The 20,368-nt window shown below is 37.9% G+C and overlaps 1 protein-coding gene across 2 annotated transcripts in view; it reads left to right on the forward strand.

Annotated features, from left to right (window-relative positions):
• Positions 1-614: 614 nt before the first annotated feature.
• The window catches only part of LOC145996987 (venom allergen 3-like), a 45,868-nt gene continuing 26,114 nt past the window's right edge, over positions 615-20,368 (forward strand). Inside the window, exons 1-3 of one of the 2 annotated variants that reach the window (XM_083133586.1) lie at positions 615-751; positions 4,233-4,348; positions 13,311-13,466. In XM_083133586.1, coding sequence (XP_082989712.1) covers positions 730-751; positions 4,233-4,348; positions 13,311-13,466 — 294 coding nt within the window. In that variant the 5' untranslated portion in view covers positions 615-729. The remainder of the gene's footprint in view (positions 752-4,232; positions 4,349-13,310; positions 13,467-20,368) is intronic. The other variant, XM_083133587.1, reaches the window with a different exon arrangement.

Raw genomic sequence — 20,368 nt, forward strand, 5'->3', positions numbered from 1 at the left:
TTATTATTTGTATTAGGATTTTGTATTTTGAAGGTTGTAATGTTGTCTCACTCTGTAAGCTTATATGTAATATTTCTGTACATTTACTATGCTAATATATAAACGGAAAAGATGCTGGTCCAGTTGAATTATAATTAGAAAACTCTGTAATAATACTTCACATGAAACGCCAATGTTCCCAATTGGGAACACTCCAGTTTACATGTAGAGAAAATAAAAAAATAACATTTTTTTTAATAATTCTCTTTAATGTGCACCAAAGAGACAAAAAATACTGATAAACTTATTAATTTCAAATCCAAAGACAATTCGGTGTGATCACAGGAGTCTGCAATCTGTGGTTTATACCATATCTGCCATATAGAGTTAATAATTCCAGCCACATGACGGCGCTAGTTATTTCAGCCTACGCTTTTGAGATCATGTAGCTATTCCAACTTAAAAGTCTACTTTGTATGCTCACGTGGAATGCGAGAGGTAAATATTAGTTACATGTATCAAAATCTTCTTGTGAATAATAGAAAATACATTTAAGTTGTTATTAACTACATATTGTAACATTTAGGATATAACTCATTAGCAATGAAATTGAGATTAAGTACGAGAAACCGTAGAAAAGTGTTGTACTTCTCTATGGGGCACGTCAAATTCCAAGGAAATTAAGTTTTATGAGCAACATGTTGCCAATGGTTTGCAGTAAATAATTATAATAATAATTTGTTAGATATCATGTCATGCAGTGCAGAAACAGGTACGATAATAAATTAAAATCTTTATGTTCTTCCCAATGGATATCTTCCTTAATTTTAAATGATCATTTGGAAGATCTTTCCTCGTCCAACATATTATATTGTTGCCTTCTGTTGTGATTTTAAGATGTAATAAGAATTGTCAAACATTCACAAATTATGTTCTTATACCATTCTTTATAGTTCCGTAGTGGAATCGAAGTGTGTTTCTACATATTTTGTACATACCACATATTTGGTATTGTTACTGTTTTGTCACTGTTTTGAATATTCTTTCATGAATGTCATTTAGTAAAAGTCTGTGCTTAAATCAAAACCATTATGTGTAGGGGCTTCTTGCCACTTCTTGCCCTCACACTAAGGCCTTGCCTGCGAAGGAAAAGTGGTAAAAGTTCGGTATATCGGAGACACATTTCTTCATTTTTACACAAGAAACTACTTATGGAAATGAGTTTCTGCAAGCTTTCCATCATTCGTCGAGGTATTTTCTTTCATCGTGGAATCTATTTGACCGGAAAATCATGTATTTTTCAAGAGAAATAACTCACCGACGCACAATTGCCATTGCTTTCGCTACGTGAACTGCATGCTGCGTACTTTTGATGACGTAAGCCCCTGTCAGTGTTTCTAACCCCTTTCTTTTCACTATGCTTGCCTAACCAAACCTAACCTAACCTTATCGGAAATGGTTCGTGGGGCTATCCGTGAATGTTTCGTGGGGCTATCCGTCAGCTACCGTGCATAATGGTTCGTGGGGCTATCCGTGAATGGTTCGTGGGCTGGTTCCACTCGAAAAAGATCCGCTAGAGGCGCTGGTGTTGACCCCGGTGCTTGGTGTTCGACTGCTTATAATGGAAGTAAATGGAGTTTTCGCTGCAACGTCTGATTCTTTTACATGAAGCATTTCTATGAATGTGATAATTGCTATGATATTTGGTACAGTGGTCGCGAAGATATTAACGAACATTCTAGACAGTCGACCACGTCCTGTTATCGTCATACTTTCGTTAATAATACGGGAGAAAAAATACGCGTGGAATGCTCTTGGCAACTAAATTTTTGTGTATGAATTAGGTTCATTATTATTATCATCATCATCATCATCATTTCTTTTGAAGATATACAGACTGAAGCATTTGTATCTTTGATATTTACTGTCTCTTTTCTTCCGCTTTAAACTAATCGCGGCGATGATGATAATGATGATTGCATGAAACGACAAGGGAAATCCCACAAAACTTTCTTAGTGTCATCGACATGAGTGTAAGGCAACTTTCAAACCAATGGGACAAGCGACACGGGATGTTCACACTGTCACACTAGTGACACACACTTCCAGACTGTAAAATAGCATTCATTGCACATGAGGGTCCAAACAGCAAACGACACGTTCATATGGCGTATTCGCGTGCTACTTGTTACTTCGGTCGGAAAGCTCCTTAAAGGAAGGGTGCTGAAACCGAAGCGACGCGCTACAGGGGGAGTTCCCAACTAATTGACAAGCGACATGGTGCCTTCAGACTATTAGCAAGCGTTGCTTGCGAAGAACAGACAGGCGACACGATAAACCGCACATTACAACAACAGATCTAGGCGACATGATAAGCCACACGTGTCGCTTTGTCGCTTGTGCGTCGCTCAAACTGGGCCATTTCCTCAATAGCTTGCGACATGTTGCCGTGGTTTGTTGTTCGCGCATACGCGATGCAATGAGTGTCTTGCTTTAGTGAGATTGCGCACCAAAGCGACAAACGGCACGCGACACTTATCGCTTGAGGATTTCACCAACCGAACGCTGGCCTGTGCTTCCCGTCATGCCGCTACGATGTGAAATGTTGCTCTTGATTGGCTCCTTTCCAAGTAACATGTGTCACTTCGGTATGAAAGTTGCCTTGGACCGAAGGCCCCTTGTCGCTTTGGTGTGAAATCCTCGTATCGTTTGTCGCGTATCGCTTTGGTGTAAAATCTCCTTGAGGAAACGGTGCAGTCAGAGCTTTTGTCACTACGGTTCGAAAGGCTGCATTGATTTCCGACTGCTCGCTTTCAAGCGACATTTGTGGTTTGTCGCCTCGGTATGAAATATCTCTCAGGATACTATTTATATTCTAATAACATAGAAAAATAAACTCTAATACACAGTCCAAGACCTGACGTCCGGAAACACATTACGATGTTTCTTCTTGTGTTACGCATGCTATTTATTAATTAATTTTATTTTACTTTTCTTTCCAAATTAATGCTATTTCGTGACTGCAAATCACTCCACAAATATAACTGTTTCCATCAATTCACTTACCGCCTTTCTAGAGAAACAAATCTACACAATATATTCCAAAAACTAATTAAGCCGCATTACTTTCATAACAAAATTAGCACCTGGGTCGATCGCACTGGCATCTACTTGTCATCGTCTCGGGGAACCATTTCTTGGGTCGTTTTCCACACTACGTTTTTCAAGGCGCTGTAGTAGGAACCATGCGAAACACAAAATATCCGATTTTAATGTGTCTCCGATATACCGAACTTTTACCGAAAAAGCAAACTGTCCTTGTGCCCCCACCCCGCTTGGCACCCAATCACCGCTACATATTATGTTTATAATCATGAACTTAATATATCCCTGCGACTACTATGGCTGAACTAATGAATCGATATCGGAAAATATCGGTTGGATATTATTTACCGATACCGGCCTATACTTTTCCGGCGTTTTGATCGTTCGCGGGTCGGAAAAAATGCCACGCAACACTTTCGTGGTGTCTAATTATCCTGGAGCCTATGGAAAATTCTTTTCCATTGATTTCGTACCAATATGATGTGGAAAAACTGTATTTTATAATTACATAGCACGTATTATTATATTATGATGTAATTTCTTGAATACTTTAATTAAACAAAAACTCTGGTAAAATGATTATTATAATTGAAGTGAAATACTCACCCACAAATATTAATCAAGTAAAAAATTTAAAAGGACATCAGCCTTGGAATAATACTCAGGATTTGAGAATACTTGGCCTGGACTGCTATATATAGATGCCAGGCTTAGAAAGGACTGACTAATGAGTTAATGAGCTAAAAATTGTAATCTGTACTGTTCTGTATATTTGCTATTTTCATAACCGTTATTGATGACAATAATCACAAATTCCGTACAGAAAAGTGTTAATCCACCACTGAATGGCAATCGTCACATACAAAAGTAAATCTGATGGCGAACAAAATTACAAATGAGCATAGTTGTATCTGGATTTCTTTATTTTAAAAAGTGCATTATTATATTATAACTAGATATGAAGAACCATGTTAAGTATTTATTATAGGCTATATTTTCAAAAAATGGAAAATGTTATTAAGTGAAGACAACTGCAATGAATATTTATGTCCTTGTGTTTATATATAATTATTTTCTTAACAAAAGACTGAAACATTGTGAATACGTTGGTTCCTCGTTCCTGAAACTTTACTGCAACTGTCTTTCAGACATGGATTACCTGTCACTATTCCTGATCTTTCTATCTGTGAAAGCTGACGACTTTCCTGACTACTGCCTGGTGAAGTGCGAGAACCAATTAAGACATGTAATGTGCAATCACAAAGTAAGTATTTGCCGTTGTCATCAATAGCTAACAAATTTGGTTTGTTTCTTCTGCCCAGGAATGTAGCCAGGGGAAGGGCTAAGAGGGCTGAAGTCCTACCCAAATCCTACAAATATCCAATTTAAATAGTGTATAGTGGTAATTAATTTTACTTCCATAGCAGGATAAAACATTACATCGAAAAACGTTTAATGTATAATAGACGAACCATGTTATATTTTTATATTCTACCATTTACTCCAAATAAATGGACCCTCAGCTCCAAAAATTTATAGTTTTCTTGTGAGAGGTCACACAATATAAACTTTATAAGTAAAATTTGTCCCCTAACTTGTGAACTTTTTTGAACTGAAAGTATAAAAGTTAATAACAAAATACAATAACTATGAATTTCAGTACACTAACTTTATGAAATGCAAGAAAATAATGGAGAACAGCTGTGTTGGATATTCCCTCATACGGTGAATCGAGTAGAAAAGTCTCTCAATTTATAATAATAATAATAATTTTGGATTAAAATTGCTTTACGTTTAATAACTTACAATTGTTATTGTAAAATGACAATTATAACCGTGGTAATAATAGTTATTGTCATTATTATTTCTACTAATCAAGTTTTATCAATGGCCTGCCTCCTCTACAAATATTTGACGACGGCTCTGCTGATATGGGATGAGGCCCCTCCTCCCCTCCTGAAATAAAATCCTCGCTACGGGTCTGCTTCTGCCAGAAGAGGAAAGATTTGGGGACTTTAACCGCCGTTACTCGCGGGTGAGCGCTGCACTCACTTTGGTTTTCAAATGCTCGGAATTCGAGTTTCATGGAAGCGTGAAAGCCAAGCAAGCTCTCGTCTACATCTCTTTCCGAGTATCCTCTTCGATAAAACACCACAATCCGAAATGTGAGTCATTGCTAACGTTCTCTGAGCCATCGTTTTTTTCCCCCCAGATGTGTCCGAGGGTGATAGAAGAAGGGAGTACAGTGCTTACCCGCGAGCAACTATATTTTCGCGTGGTAATTAGTTACAATACATTTTATTTCCTTTGTTACATAAGGTAAGTGAAGCATTAAAATCTGTATTATTCACAAACAAATATACATATACTGTATTACATAAAATTCCTGATCTGAGTCAAATTTAGCAAAGATAATCTTACGTATACTAAAATACATGGGTAACGGTGTGACAGATCATCACCTTCTCAAACTGGAGAAAGCCGAATGGCTTGTTCTAGTCACGTGAGCGACGTCATCATCTGTAGGCGAGACAGCCGCCATGTTTGATTTATTTGTTGGAAGCAATGTTGGATCGTTTTAAGCGTATGTGGAATTGCAATGCAATTTTAAGAACTGCAACGAAGTATAAGTGAAGTGGGAGCGTACAAGGAAGATGGTCTATAAGTGTTGTGTTCTCAATTGTAGAGGAAATTATGATGAGAACAGTAAGACTAATGTATTTAGCTTTCCTCAAGATGTTACTGAAAGACAGAAATGGATTAGGGCAATTACACGTAATTTTGACCCTACGATGAACTCCAGGGTAAGTAACACAGACTTTATACTTATAAATAAACGAGAGATAGTTTAGTTCATAATGTAAAGATTTAATGTGCACGAAATAGGCATCTAACATAATTTCAGATTTGGTCAAGTTTTACTTGTTTCTTGCAAATCATTCTTGATTACCAGCATCGAATTGGTAAATCTAACCAAACTAATTTCTTTAGAAATGCCAAATTTAACTTCCAATTACTAAATTTGGTTAACGTTACATAGTTGTTTATCGATGCAAAATGAAATGTTCAACGTTATAAAATATTGTTACATCTACAAAGCAGTCTTTTTCGATAACATGTTCGTCATCGAGAATTCTATACAAATTTTTAATTTCAAAGTATGCTTAAGGAAAGAAAACTATAGAACTGAGCAAAATTGAAATATATGCACATTTATAATCTTATTTTTAGCCCGTTGATCTGCCTCTTTAGGTTAATCGGAGATAATAGAAGTCAAGTTGATATTTAGGTTATGCATTGAAATACAAAGTACATTTGTAACAACAAGCAATTTGTTGGAATATTTTCTTGTATAATTATACAAAAATATATTGTTTATGTTTCAAATAAACGTTCTCACACAAAAAAACATACTTTTTACCGAGCTATGTGAATAAGCAAACATAGTCATTTCGTTTAACTTTCTTTTTCTTGAATATATTTAATCATAATCTTTACTTGCATGTGTATAAATCATTTTGGCTCTACAAACTTTTATGTGACAGTTATTGTTGGTATTCCTAAACAAAATAATTTAGAAATTTTTACTGATGTTTGGTTATTGCAAACAAATAAATCGCCAAACTGTCAACCTAACCTTTTTCGTTAGTCTAAGCAAATCTTTTTTTCTCTGTACCAACGGTAACCTGAATCCTTGAACAGTCTTGTAAAAAGTATTGGTTCAAATTTTAAAAAAATTGTATAACTACTAGTACTGAGACTTGCTGATGTCATGTTTCATTGTTGTTATTTAGCGTCGCTTTTCTACAATTTTTGGTTAATTGCGACGATGATAACGAATGACGATATGATGAAATTGATGTAGCACTCACAAAGAACATCCGTGCCCCGGTCGGATTCGAACCCTGGATCCCCTGGCGTTGTAGCGAGTTGTGCTAACCTCTCAGCCACCGAGTCGATTCTGATGTCAGGTGACCTCAATGAGAGAATATTATTTCCCTTTCAACAAAAGTATTACATGTCTACTTGAGGACAGATTAAGTAACTAAATACTGTACATGTGTATTGTTAATAAATTGTAAGAGCTTTACCAGTTTGTTCATTCTATGCTGGTGAAAATGAATGTCATACCCGCCTATGGTCTTTTTACTGCCAATTCCTGGCATTCTTAACCTCACGTCATGATTTGCTGAAAATTTTCATGGTAACCACACACTTGTATTTCTATATTTCAAAAACGGTCACAATTTCTGCAAGATTTGCATTCCCTTATATCTTAAGTTCTGCTTGTATAAAGCAAGTACCTTATAGTTCACTTCATTCTAAAGCTCCCACTTTACCTTTATGTTCCCAGTTATAATGCCATTTTTCATTATGCTATTTCTAGGTGTGCCAGGCACATTTCAAGACTGGGGACATTGAATGGGAAACTGTGCATGGGGATAACCGTACAGGAAAAATCTTCAAGGTTGCTTTGGCAAGACCTCGGATCCGTCCAGGTGCAATCCCATCAATTTTCCCTGGATGTCCATCGTACCTGTCTTCTGGAACGCACTATGAAGAGGCACGAGAATGTCCAGAAAAGAAGAAAGAAAAGAGGGAGGCAGAAGCTTTAAGAAGAGCAATTGCAGACAGTATAGGGACAAAAAAAGAGTATGACGCAACTCACACATTTTCGACTTTAAATGAACTGAAGCATCAGATTAACAAAATCCATCGTTCTTTGCAGTGGGATATTTTGCAAAAGGAAAGCTGTATTTCTTATCCCTCAAACTCTCTGAAAAGCCCCATGAAGTTAAGTATGTTGTTGTAAATGACTCACTTTCTTTGTCAATGTTTTATCGTGGAGTTGAAATTAATGAGAAGAGATTTTCACGTAAGGTATCAACTACACATGCTATTGAAGATGCAATACATTTTGTGGAAATGTTCGACAGTGTAGAATCAGCATGTAATATTAGTGATGTTTCGGAAGCCATTGAAATCCTTCTGGACAATGTAAAAGAGACTGTACATGATAGTAGAGTGTCAGTGCTTCATTTTATAAAATCACAGATACGGCTGTTAAATGTTCGTAAAGAACGGCTGAGACATGATTCTGAGATTATTGTTTTCTCATCGTTGTTGAATTTTATGTCTCCATGTGCATATAGGTTCATCCGTGATTCAGGATATTTTATTTTACCCCATCCAAATACTTTGAAGAAATTATGTTCAGATATCCACGCAAGTCCAATCGCAGAGCAAAGTGAAGGCAATTTTTTAATGCATATGCAAGAGAAAGTGGCTCACCTTAAAAACCATGAGTTGTACAGCTCGTTGATATTGGATGAAATTCATATCAAATCCTACATCGATTATAAGGGAGGTACAATTGTAAATCAAATTGACGAGCATGGTACATCTGAATTGACCCTGGCAGTTACAGACTTGGCTATGTTTCAGAGTTTGAAAATTATGCGGATATTATGGAAGCGAAGAGAGATCTTCCTATTTTGATGTACCTAGCAGGCTATTGCTCTTACATTGCAAGAAAAAAATTGACGTGTGATGACTGCAGCAAAATTCTAGTTTTGGACAAGACTATGCAATATCTTCCAAACGATTCATTGGATTTTATAAAAAGTTTGGATAGAGGTGGATTGTTGTGTCCTTCAGAGGTGGTTGTTGATATTGTGCTGATCAATTATGTTGTTGTCAAAAAACTGATAAGCCGTGAATATGAAGTGGAATTCTTGAAAGCAGTAAACCAGCGGGAAGTGGCATTCAGTCTCAGTCTTGTGAAGTTGAGAGAAGATGAAGATAAGTGGTGGGTGAGCTGCAATAATGGACACGAATGCGAAAAGGTTTTGAGAATAATTTTGTGGTCCTCAACAAATGCTTTGTTAAATAATTATTGTAAAAAAGTAAATAACTTTGTTGAAGGCCGACACAAAAGAAGGAAACTCTCCACACTCTAAACTTCTTTGCTGTTTGCCTTATTAATTGTTGAAAAAATAATTGATGTTTGTAATAAAGTGCTATGTGTCGTCGTCTTTTCATGAACGGAAAGACAATGAAATAATAATAATAATAATGAAAGCGATGCTTCTGTGAGTTTATTAATTGATTAGGCAACTCGGCGAATTTTCTCTGAACGTAACATGCGGGGTTTAACTTATTCTATTTGTTTTTACTTTTTTTTTATATATATATAAAAACTGTAACGAGTTTTATGTAAAACGTAAAAATATTACCGTAATATATCACAAATACACGCCGCATTTTTTGAAAAATTTCCACCAGGAAGTTTGAACGATTTTGAACATGAATTTGTGTGACATTAGGGATTTTTTTGTGGTGGCCAAAGTTGCTTCTTGAACGAAGAATGTTGGTGTAAATATTTAATATTTCTTCTATCTCTTCTAACTATATTTACGGTGAGGATAAATGTTCAAATGTAACTTCCTCTGAGCTTCCAGTCCTTCCAAAAGAGAAACAAATGAACTTAAAATTTCTACGATAAAATATTGTCTTCCTAGTACATGTTAAGATGATCGCCTCCAGATGATGACGTCAGGACTGAGCGCTGCGGCCTGAGCCTCTCTAAGATGGTCTTGGACAGATCCGACCGCGAGTAGCGCCGGTTAAAGAAGCTGACCGATTATGAAATGGGCATGTATAAAGGCTTTCTATTTCAATGCTATTGTACGTTCAGGTTGTGACACCACTAATGTAAGAAGCCGCACCCAGCAAAATTTCTATGGGTGCAGATGTTTGCAAGAGACGCTAGCTGAAGGCCTGTCCTTGCATGGTGACACCCGCTCTGGTTCCAAAATTTTCATCTAGAATTAGCTTTCTTGCCAATTTAGCTCTTTTGGAGCCAGATCTGGTTCTTTTTGCGCACTTGTTTGACTCCTGAAATTTCGAAATACTCAATAAAGCTTTTTAGCTCCATGAGCGTAAACTTATCTCCAAATCTTTAGTACTAAATTGTCAATAAAAAGTATTTCCCCAAACCAAATTCCTTTTTCTTTCTCTGCGCAACAATCATATTCACGTTTACAAAGCCTCTCCAATTTATTTACAGAATCCATCGGCAAGCACGAGTCATTGTTGTAAAACTGCATTTGTATGCCACAACTTTAATAAAGAATACGCGTCACACACACACACACACACACACACACACACACACACGAGTGAAAAGCAGTATCTTTAAAAGAACAACAATGCCTTGGTTTTAGTTCATAGGCTTAAATGACGGACAAATCAAAATTACAATTCAGATAAAACATTGAACGGATTGATTGACAGCAGTGTCTGACGTTTGGAGGAAAGGCTCTTGTTTGCTTTGATACATTAAGTAACCATCAACCTCACTTACATATTGATATTTCTCGGTGGTGATATGAGATATTTCAGTCCTTGTGCCGCTGTTTACAATTGAAACAACTAATGTATTCTTCCATACATGCTATAAAGGATGTATTTGAGTAGAGCAATTAATTTGTACCTGAAACAGTTTTCGTAAAAATAGTTTTCCTCTCATTTGAATAGTTGTTGCTTTTAAATGTGTGAAGTGATGCATTGTTTAAATCGCATATTGCATTACATCTATTCTTGTGACGTCAGCTCGCTTCTGAAAGATTATGGTATGCGAGATGCTAAGGAAATGCCAATTCTATCTCTCAAATATGCCATGGAATATGCTATGGCATGAAAATGCTGAAACTTTACTCTATCTTGTAAGTCAACAATCTAGACTTGTCATTTGGATAAAAATTCAATTCACACATAATTAAGTTAGAAGGTAGAATGTATTTTACGTATTGTTAGTTTATTTAAACTTTTTGATTTAATTTGGTTTTGTTTTGTGTCCCACCCGAGACACCAGAAACCAATTAATTGCTCTTTTAAGTCTTACATTTCCCCCTAAACTCCACTAGAATATTCAAAGGCCAATTGCCTTCTCTCTTTCTCATAAAAATAATATTTTTTATTATTTGACAATTCACAAGATATTTTTAAAAAAATGTTTGTTGGGTGAAGAGGCAGTGTTTCGTCTGTCCCACCCGTGACACAAAATTGTTCACTTATATCTACAAATCTGGGAAACTATTTTAGGGTAGTCATGTTTAATCAACAGTGTTAATTTTCATATTTCACTGCACAGAAACTAAGAATAATGTTGCTTAACTACCAGTAGAATAGTAACTTTAATATAAAAACTGTAGTACGCGTGTCTTACCCGTGACAGTAAATTCTGACATTTCAATTTGATCCGTGAATTATGGCAGGAACATGAGAATTGGCGAATTGTTTACCAATGGATATGGACACCTACTGCAAATTATTAACGCTAGTAACCCCATGAATTGGAATACTCGTTCAATATCAACGAGAGACGGCGCAAAATTAAGGAAAGTTTGACCGATTAGAAGGATGTGCGTCTACGAGGGTCGTTCAAGGTTGACCGGGACTTTTATTTCTGCAGAGGAAATGGGTAGCAGAAGAAACACCAAACTATGTCAGTTTTTCAAAGTATTCTCCGTGCGCGCCGAGGCACCGTTGCCATCGTTCTGGCAGCTCCCGAATTCCTTTGGCGTAGAAAGAACTTGGTTGTTGTCGTAGCCACTGGAGGACATCGCTCCGCAGTGCTTCGTCTGTCGTGAATTTCTTCCCTCCCAGATGGTCTTTAAGGGGTGCAAACAAATGATAATCACTGGGGGCTAAATCCGGACTGTAGGGGGGATGGGGCAGAACTTCCCAGCGCATGTCGGCCAGAGTTGTTGTTGTCACATTGGCCGTGTGAGGGCGGGCATTGTCATGGAGAAGAATGACATTTCCAGACAACATCCCAGGTCTTTTCTTGCGAGTGGACTTTCGTACAGCACCACTCAACAATGTGGAGTAATACTGGGCATTAATCGTGCTCCCTTTGTCCAGAAAATCCACATGGATAACGCCCTTCATGTCCCAGAAGACACTTGCCATGATCTTTCCAGCGGACGGCTGCGTTTTGCTTTTCTTGGGGGCGGGGAACCTTTATGCCGCCACTCCATGCTGCGTCTTTTGGTCTCTGGGGTTGAATTGTGCAATCATGTTTCATCACACGTGATGATGGATTGATTGATATGTTGTTTTAAGTCCATTTTATGCACAGTTAGGCTAATCGGGACTGGACCTACAGTTTAAAGTGGGATCCGAACCACTTGTGCCTCCACCGGGTATCGAACCCGGGACCCCTTGATTACAAGGCGACAACGCTACCACTGCGCCATCGGGGAGGTGATGATGGATTGCAACAATTCATCACCTTCTGCTCGAAACCGATTCAGAAGCTGTTCACAGACCGTCCTGCGTGTCCACTTCTGATCGAATGTCAGCTGGCGGGGAACCCACCTTGCACAGATTTTGCGGAAGCGTAAGTGGTCGTGAATGATTGTCTCAACACTCCCGACATTGATATTCACCTCGGCAGCAATATCCCGCACTGTTACTCGCCGGTTCTCAAGAATCATTTGCTCAACACGTGCGATATTCACTGGTGTGACTGCAGTCGGGCGAATGTGTCCATGCGCTTCATTTGTCACCAGGTCCCGTCCTTCGCGAAACTGCTCACACCATTCGTACACTCTTGTCCGCGACATCGTTTGTTCACCATACTGTACTTGCAATCGTTTGAAAATCTCAGCTGGTTTCACTTTCTCCTTCACGAGAAATTTGATTACACACCGCTGCTCCACAGCCACAGACACACTGCTTGCCGCCATGTTCGCCGCAACTGCTGCGCATAAGCGAAATACGTCATGCCGGGCGCTAGTTACTCGCGAAGGAATACATTACGTCACCCGCACGTTTCATCATGATCCGGCTATTCATCGATTTTTTACGTACGAAAATCCCGATCAACCTTAAACGACCCTTGTACATGCAACGACTTGTCTTCCACTTTGCTCGAAAGCAATGCTCCACCTCATCCGTCTTTCCAGCGGTCGTCAAACTTCATTCAGTTCATGCAAGATGTGAAACTTGCCGTTCACACGAAATATCTTGTTTGATCCGTCTGGCATGGTCATGCAAAACTAACGATAAAACATTACGTGTGGATCAGGCTTAAAGTTTGTCTCAAACCGGAAGTAAGTAATATTATATTTCCTGTAAGTCTAAGACATAACTTGAAGTTGTTCTGACTCAGTGAACTTGGTTTCCTTGATCGTGAAGCCTTGCTTTCTATTCCACAGACGACCGATCCCGGGAAACACTGTAACGATGCTTTGGACACAAAGGTTCCTGCCAACATGAACAGGGAGATCCTTAAGTTGCAAAACTACATCAGGAGCTACGTGGCCACCGGGAAAGTGAGGATCCAGCCCCACGCCGGAAACATGCATCGCCTGGTGAGCGTATTCATATAATACAGTGAACCCGCCTTAAACGGAATTGGAAGGGAACAGAACATTTTCCCGACTAAAGCCAGGTTTCCGTTTTAGTCCAGGAGCATATGTCAATATTTCTATAGTCCGTGGGTTTTTGAATGAAGGGAATATATGACTACCGGTAATACGTTGCTTGTGTGGTACACAATAACGTACTACCAGGTGTTTTGCCCGCAATTGTGGCAGAAGGCCTGTGTGACGTCATAAATCCAAGATGGCTACCGCTTCATGCACTAACTAAGAAAATCCATCATAACTCATCTAATAGTTGTTTTAAAAAACAAACAATTATAGATACACGTTTTGTTCAGAAATGAAAAAGAAACACAATTGATTCGTATAGGTTTTTTCCTATCTCGCACTGTTATGAAGATACATCTAGTGAAACTATTTCGTGCCCTTTTCTGCAAGGATTCTATGCATATTTTACACTTTACTTGACATTCTGGCATATAAAGGGGGAAAATTACTGCCTGTGATATCTTGTTGATGCCTACTATTGTGGCCTATTGCCTGTATGACATCATACATCCAAGATTCCTGCCTGCCTCTGCCAGTAGCGTACGCAGGATTTCATCAATGGCGGGGGGGTTATTTCGAAAACTTTCTACAAATTCACATTACCATTGTTTTATTATACTTTAATTAATTAATTAATTAATAATAATTAATTAATGATACTTACAATTAATTAATTAGTTTAATTACTACTAATAATACTACTAATGCAGCTGCTGTTACTACTTATATCACTACTATTACTACTTATATCACTACTATTATTAAGTAGTAGAGATCTATATAAATATATTTATGACAAAATTACATTTTTTGTTTCTTTGTTACGAAATAATTCTCTAGTCAACTGTTATTTGAATATGATAGGTGAGACATTCTAAGTGTGAAGAAAATCCATAAAAACAAGCAAATATATGAAATTTATTGAAATAATCAAAATATGAAACTCATTCAAGGGTCCGCGGTGGTCTAGTCTGACAACCTCGTGGGAGATCCGGGTTCGATTCCAGGAATTGGTTGGAATTTATCCAGCCTTGTCTCCGGACCCAGCCTCATATCAATGGGTACCCGAGAGCAACCCTGGGGAATAAAGGCTGCCGGAGCATGGTGCTGATCACATCCCCTGCAAAATGGCCGAGATCGAGAATGTGAGGGCCCCAGCACACCACTACATGTGCCTTCATAGCACGGTGTTATATGCAGGGGGAAATTTACAATACCTTTACCTATGGAACTCACCCAGGATGATGATGAGGCGCGAGAATACATGTTGCCAAATTCCACTGAGTCTATGGTTTCGGTCAAAAGTAAGTTTATAGACATTCCAACACATTTATCACTTCTAGGTGTTTCACAATGCACTTCTTCAACATTATTTAATGATGTGGATGTAGACTCAGCATCACTTGGGAGTTCACAAAGGGATGCAAAATCAGTACCGGGAAGAACGTTTGCAATAACGTCGGCACACTGCGACGAAGCAAGGAATTTTCACAATTCTCGCGAGAGACTGCGCGACTTTTTGCAAAAGAATTGCAAAATTGAACTTTGTGGCCGCTTAGATTGTGTTTGGAATGTTGTTTCTCTCCATGCTGCATTGGAATAATAATTCAAATTATTATTATTAGTATAGTAGAGAGGCAGCACTTCGTTCCTACGCGTCAGCAAAAATTCGATGCGACTGGTGTTATGTTACACCCGGTGTAGCGGGGTACGAGCGATTTTATTGTTGAGTCAGCAGAACGTGTCTGATCACGTTGAAGGCATCGGAAGCGGTGGGGGAGGGGGGTCAATGGATTTGTCACGTTGTTTCTTGATGTATGCTAACCTAACACGTGCGTATGTTTGTTTGTGTGTGTGTGTGTGTGTGTGTGTGTGTCTGTGGAGGAAATGCGCGCGCAACCATTGCGTATGATGCAAACACATGAAGAAATGATTTAAAGATGGCGCCGAATTTTGCTGTACCCCGAAAGCTTAGCGGCTAAGGTTATTGCTCTGTAAAACAAGAGGCGTCGAGGGTTCGATTCCTGGTAGAGTCAATATTGATTGATTGATAGATTGAGTTAGTTTTTTTTAAAAGTCCATTTTATGCACGGTAAAACTTACAGGATTGGACCTACAGTTGAAAAGTGGTGATTCGGACCACTATGTGCCTCCACCGAGTATCGAACCTGGGACCCTTTGATTACAAGGCGACGATGTCAATATTGAATGGTCTCGATTAGCGTGTGTGTACATAAAGCCAACAAAATGATTGAGTTCGCAAATCGAGTTGGGTTAGTGGTTAATGTTGTCAGATGGCAATGAAGAGGTCGCGGGTTCGATTCTCTAGGTAGTTAAATTAGGCCAATTGTTTAGTCCCGCCATTATAGGTCCCCGATTAGTCCATCTGTGCATAAATAGTGTTTGAATAAAATCAATATGGCGGCCTTGGGTTAGTGGTTAATGTTGTCGCCTGGTAATGAAGAGGTCGCGGGTTCGATTTTCTAGGTAGTTAAATGAGGCCAATTGTTTTGTCCCGCCATTATAGGTCCCGATTAGTCCATCTGTGCATAAATAGTATTTGAATAAAATCAATATGGCGGCCGCGTTTTGTGTTCAGCGGCGGCGGCGGCGGCGGCGATGGAGCGGGGCGGCGCGGCGCGGCGCGGGGGGGGGGTGTTTTTTATTCCGCGAGATGTTTTAACCAAGTGGTTGAGGGTTCGATTCCCAATGTTGGTGAAAATTGAATATTCAATTGTATTTGTTTAAAAGTTCCGATTAGCTTTTTGTGCGCAAAGAGAAAATGAACTAATTGGAAATAGGATGTTTATGCTGCAATGAAAAGGTCCCGGGTTCGATTCACAATGTCAAATTGGCTGATAATGATGTTGTTTTTAAAATAAAAAAAAAGAAGTGTGTTGAGTCCCCATTAGTATTTATGCAGGAACAGATATTAAAAATCAAAACAAAATGCATTTTGATTACAACGCAAAGACTTTACCGCTAATGTATAAACATAAATTAGAATCTGTTGTTTTGCCGTGTGGGGCCCCCAGTACCGATTAGCTTAAATGCATAAAGAGTAGGTCAAATAAGCAAGATGGCCGTCACTATTGTTTTGTGATCAAAGAGGAGTCACAGGTTCGATTCAATCAAAGAAGGCAACATTCTGTGTTTCAATTCCATGTAAAAGTCTAAAGTTATGTTTCGATTAACCTCAATGCATAAAAAAGAATTAAACAAAAAACAAGCAAAATGGCGACAGATGTGATAAAAGAAAAATTGAATTAGTTTTTTTATAGTGACAAGAAAAAATAGCGAATCACTGTTAGAAATAGAATAAAAATAAAGATACTTGCCTTTGCGTGTCCAGCGCTGTGCAGAAAAGCTCTCATGCTTTATCTCCGACAAGTCCACAATACACATTTTTTTTATTGTATAGTTAATTATTAATGTTGTTATTAACACAGATTCTTACCAGTGTGAAGAAAAGCTCTCATGCTTTATCTCCGACAAGTCCACAATACACACTTTTTCATTATATAGTTAATTATTAATGTTGTTATTAACACCGATTTTTACCAGTGTGAAGAAAAGCTCTCATGCTTTATCTTCGACAAGTCCACAATACACACTTTTTCATTATATAGTTAATTATTAATGTTGTTATTAACGATTGTTACCAGTAAAAATATAAACCATGAGGATTTTTAAAGGGGTGATAAGTGAAAAAAAAAACCAAGACATATATTTTATCCCTGTTTATTACCAATATTTACAAAATTCAAAAGAGCCGCACACACACACACATACATGTGTAAAATGTTTATATTGTGTCACCAGTTTATCAGCATGTTATTTAACAAGTTTTTATTCTTCAAGTTTGTTCACTCACCCACATAAGGAATTGTGTCACTATCATATCCATTTTCTGCTGCAACCACTGAATTAAAATGTTTCACTATTTTTTCCACAAGCATGTTCTCGCAAAAAACAAACACTTCTTTGGAAAGTCTTTTTCCGTCGATGTTTTGTATAGACAAAGGCTCAGGTTTTGTACATCCATGTAGATGGGAAAGCACAAACTTCTCCTTATTACATGCATGGACAGGGGAAATATCTGTGCAACCGAAACATTGTTCGCGAAGGTCGAGAATGCAAGATTCCACACAGTTTCCAAAATATGATTTTAGATACGGCGACACTGTTTCACACATAACTTTCGCATGCTCGATGCACACAAATATCTTCATAAAGTTCCGCCACGAACTTTCTGCGATGAACACTATCTCCAGGGAACCGTAAGCTGGTTTCTTCCTTATAATGATCTGACGGCGATTGTACAGTGTGGTTATCAGCAATTCATGTTGCTCACTTAGTGGGTAGGAAACACGAGGCTGCTCACCTGGAATAGCGATGTAATTGTCGATTACTGGAAACAATTCCTGAAGAGCGTGCCACTCCTGCAACTGTAGTTCAACACCGGCCGCCCCGCTTCTGTGTAGCCTGACCACAGGTTGGAAATCCAGATGAGAGGAAAGTCCGATTGAAATAACCTTTGTTTTCGAAGCATTCAAATAGTAGACGTGATCAAATAATATCGACTGGCGTATAAGACTAGTTACTTGTTTTTGTTCTTCAGGTAAATGCTGATCGCTCTCTTTCTGAAGAACCCCATTGAAATTAGTGTACGGTTGAAATCTTTTTTTCAGCGGCATCGAAATAGAGGATTCCATGACTAAGAACTGCGAGATACTGCATGTCGCAGCGTGCAGGTATACATTTGAAGAAATGCGTGGGTGTGTTTTTGAGACGCATGCGCGCGTAGCAAACCAAGCATGTGCTGGACAAAAAAGGTGGAGGGGGGCGGGGCTTTACAAAGATCAATGGTGAGAGAAAAATCAGCAGAATATCATAAACGTCATATTGAGGAAATACTGGATAACAAATATTAATTAATTTAATTAAAGCATCAACCGCATTGTCGATCTGCAATTAGGTTTATAGACAGGGGGCAAAATTGAAAATATCGACGATGTTCTAGTATTGGATTGTTTCTGTATTTCCATCGGTATAATCCTCCACCACATTTGAAGCATACTGTTTTATCCTCTTTTTGAATGTAAAATAATCCTGCTTCGGACAGAGCTTCTACAAACGGGAATTCTTTTGATTGCCAGTTTCTGAAAGAGGACAATCTAGCATTGAAAGATCCCATCTCTGGATATTGCGTCATTGTTCTGTAAAGACACAAAACAAGATAAAGATGATAAGTAAGCTGTTGTAAACTGTAACGCTACAAAATTTTTAATATACTATTAGGACTATATGTAACTTGTATAAAATTTCAAACAGTATTTACTGTCAATATTTTCTAGTATACGTACCGAGTATTATAAATTTAATTTACGAGTCAGCAAATAAGTTGTTATAATATTGTCGTTTTTTATCGGTACTGGGAATAAAATTTGAAATTTATGCATGGGTTTACCAGAGGCTCTATGGAATAAATACAGAAAACAGTAATGCCCACAGTACACAGACCCGTAACTTTGTATCTCATGAGTGTTGTACGTATAGAATTTAGAGTTACTTTCCAAAAATCGCAAATGGTTATGCACATGTGGAGGTTTTCCGTAACTATCAAAAAATTCCCCCCGGGAGTTACTGTCTATGTAAATTGCTACCCAGTGCTTCCCGGGGCTATCTTTGGGATCTGTATTTACAATCAACGCTGCTGGTAGTTCCACATGTACAGGTAATTCATTAGCTGCGAAAACCCCAACATGATGATTGTCAAAGGCTCTATTTGATATTAACCCGTGAAGCAAATTTAAAGTCGACAGCATTGCTGGACACTAAATAGTAATATTGTGCAACTCACCTTTTTATACTTCAAAGTAGACGGTACACGTCACAGTAGATTCCAGAACCAATTTGATCTGGACCACCAAGCTGTTTATCGTTGTTGAAACAATGGAGAGCTATCTAACACAACGCTTATGCTCGGAATATGTAGGCGGGTTTTACAAACGCGCATGCGTACAGTGTTAATGCTACCTGGCATTTGTTGTGCTGTTGTAAAGTGAATTTTGTACTATAAGAAAATTGTCTGTATGTGTGTGTGTGTGTGTGTATATATATATATATATATATATATATATACACAGACACACACACATATTTATTTATTGATGAAGTGTAAAAAAATATATATATAATACAATACAATATAATATATATATATATATATATATATATATATATGTAATTTGAAGATACAACATATCAGTAAAATCTAACAACTAGAAAAATATTCATAACATTCGACTTTTATATTATATGTAATTTAAAACATTCTTCACAGTTTGAGAAATGGAGTGCTTGTGGAAACACCCGTTCTCTGCAATATTGGCTGGTCCATCAGGATGCGGAAATACATATTTTGTGAAGCATTTTCTCCAGTGTTTACCCCAAATGGTAAATGTAAAATTCAACAATATTTTGGTGTGCTACGGGGAATGGCAATCTGCATACAATGATTTCCCTGGTTTTGTACAATTTCGGGAAGGAATGACTAATATTGACCAATTTGTGCCAAATTCTGGACCTCATCTTATTATTATCGATGATCAGATGAGGGAATGCGATCAAAGAGTCACAGATTTATTCACAAAAGGGTGTCATCATCGTGATATTAGTCTTTTCTTTATCACTCAAAATCTATTCCATCAGGGAAAAGGGAATAGGGATATATCTTTAAATAGTCATTATATTGTATGCTTCAAAAATCCAAGAGACAGAGCCCAAATTAATTATTTATCTAGACAAGTATACCCGGAGAATCCAAATTTTATAAAAGA

The sequence above is a fragment of the Lepisma saccharinum genome, chromosome 13 (genome assembly GCF_977018435.1).
Source record: "Lepisma saccharinum chromosome 13, izLepSacc3.1, whole genome shotgun sequence".
Lineage (NCBI taxonomy): Eukaryota > Metazoa > Arthropoda > Insecta > Zygentoma > Lepismatidae > Lepisma > Lepisma saccharinum.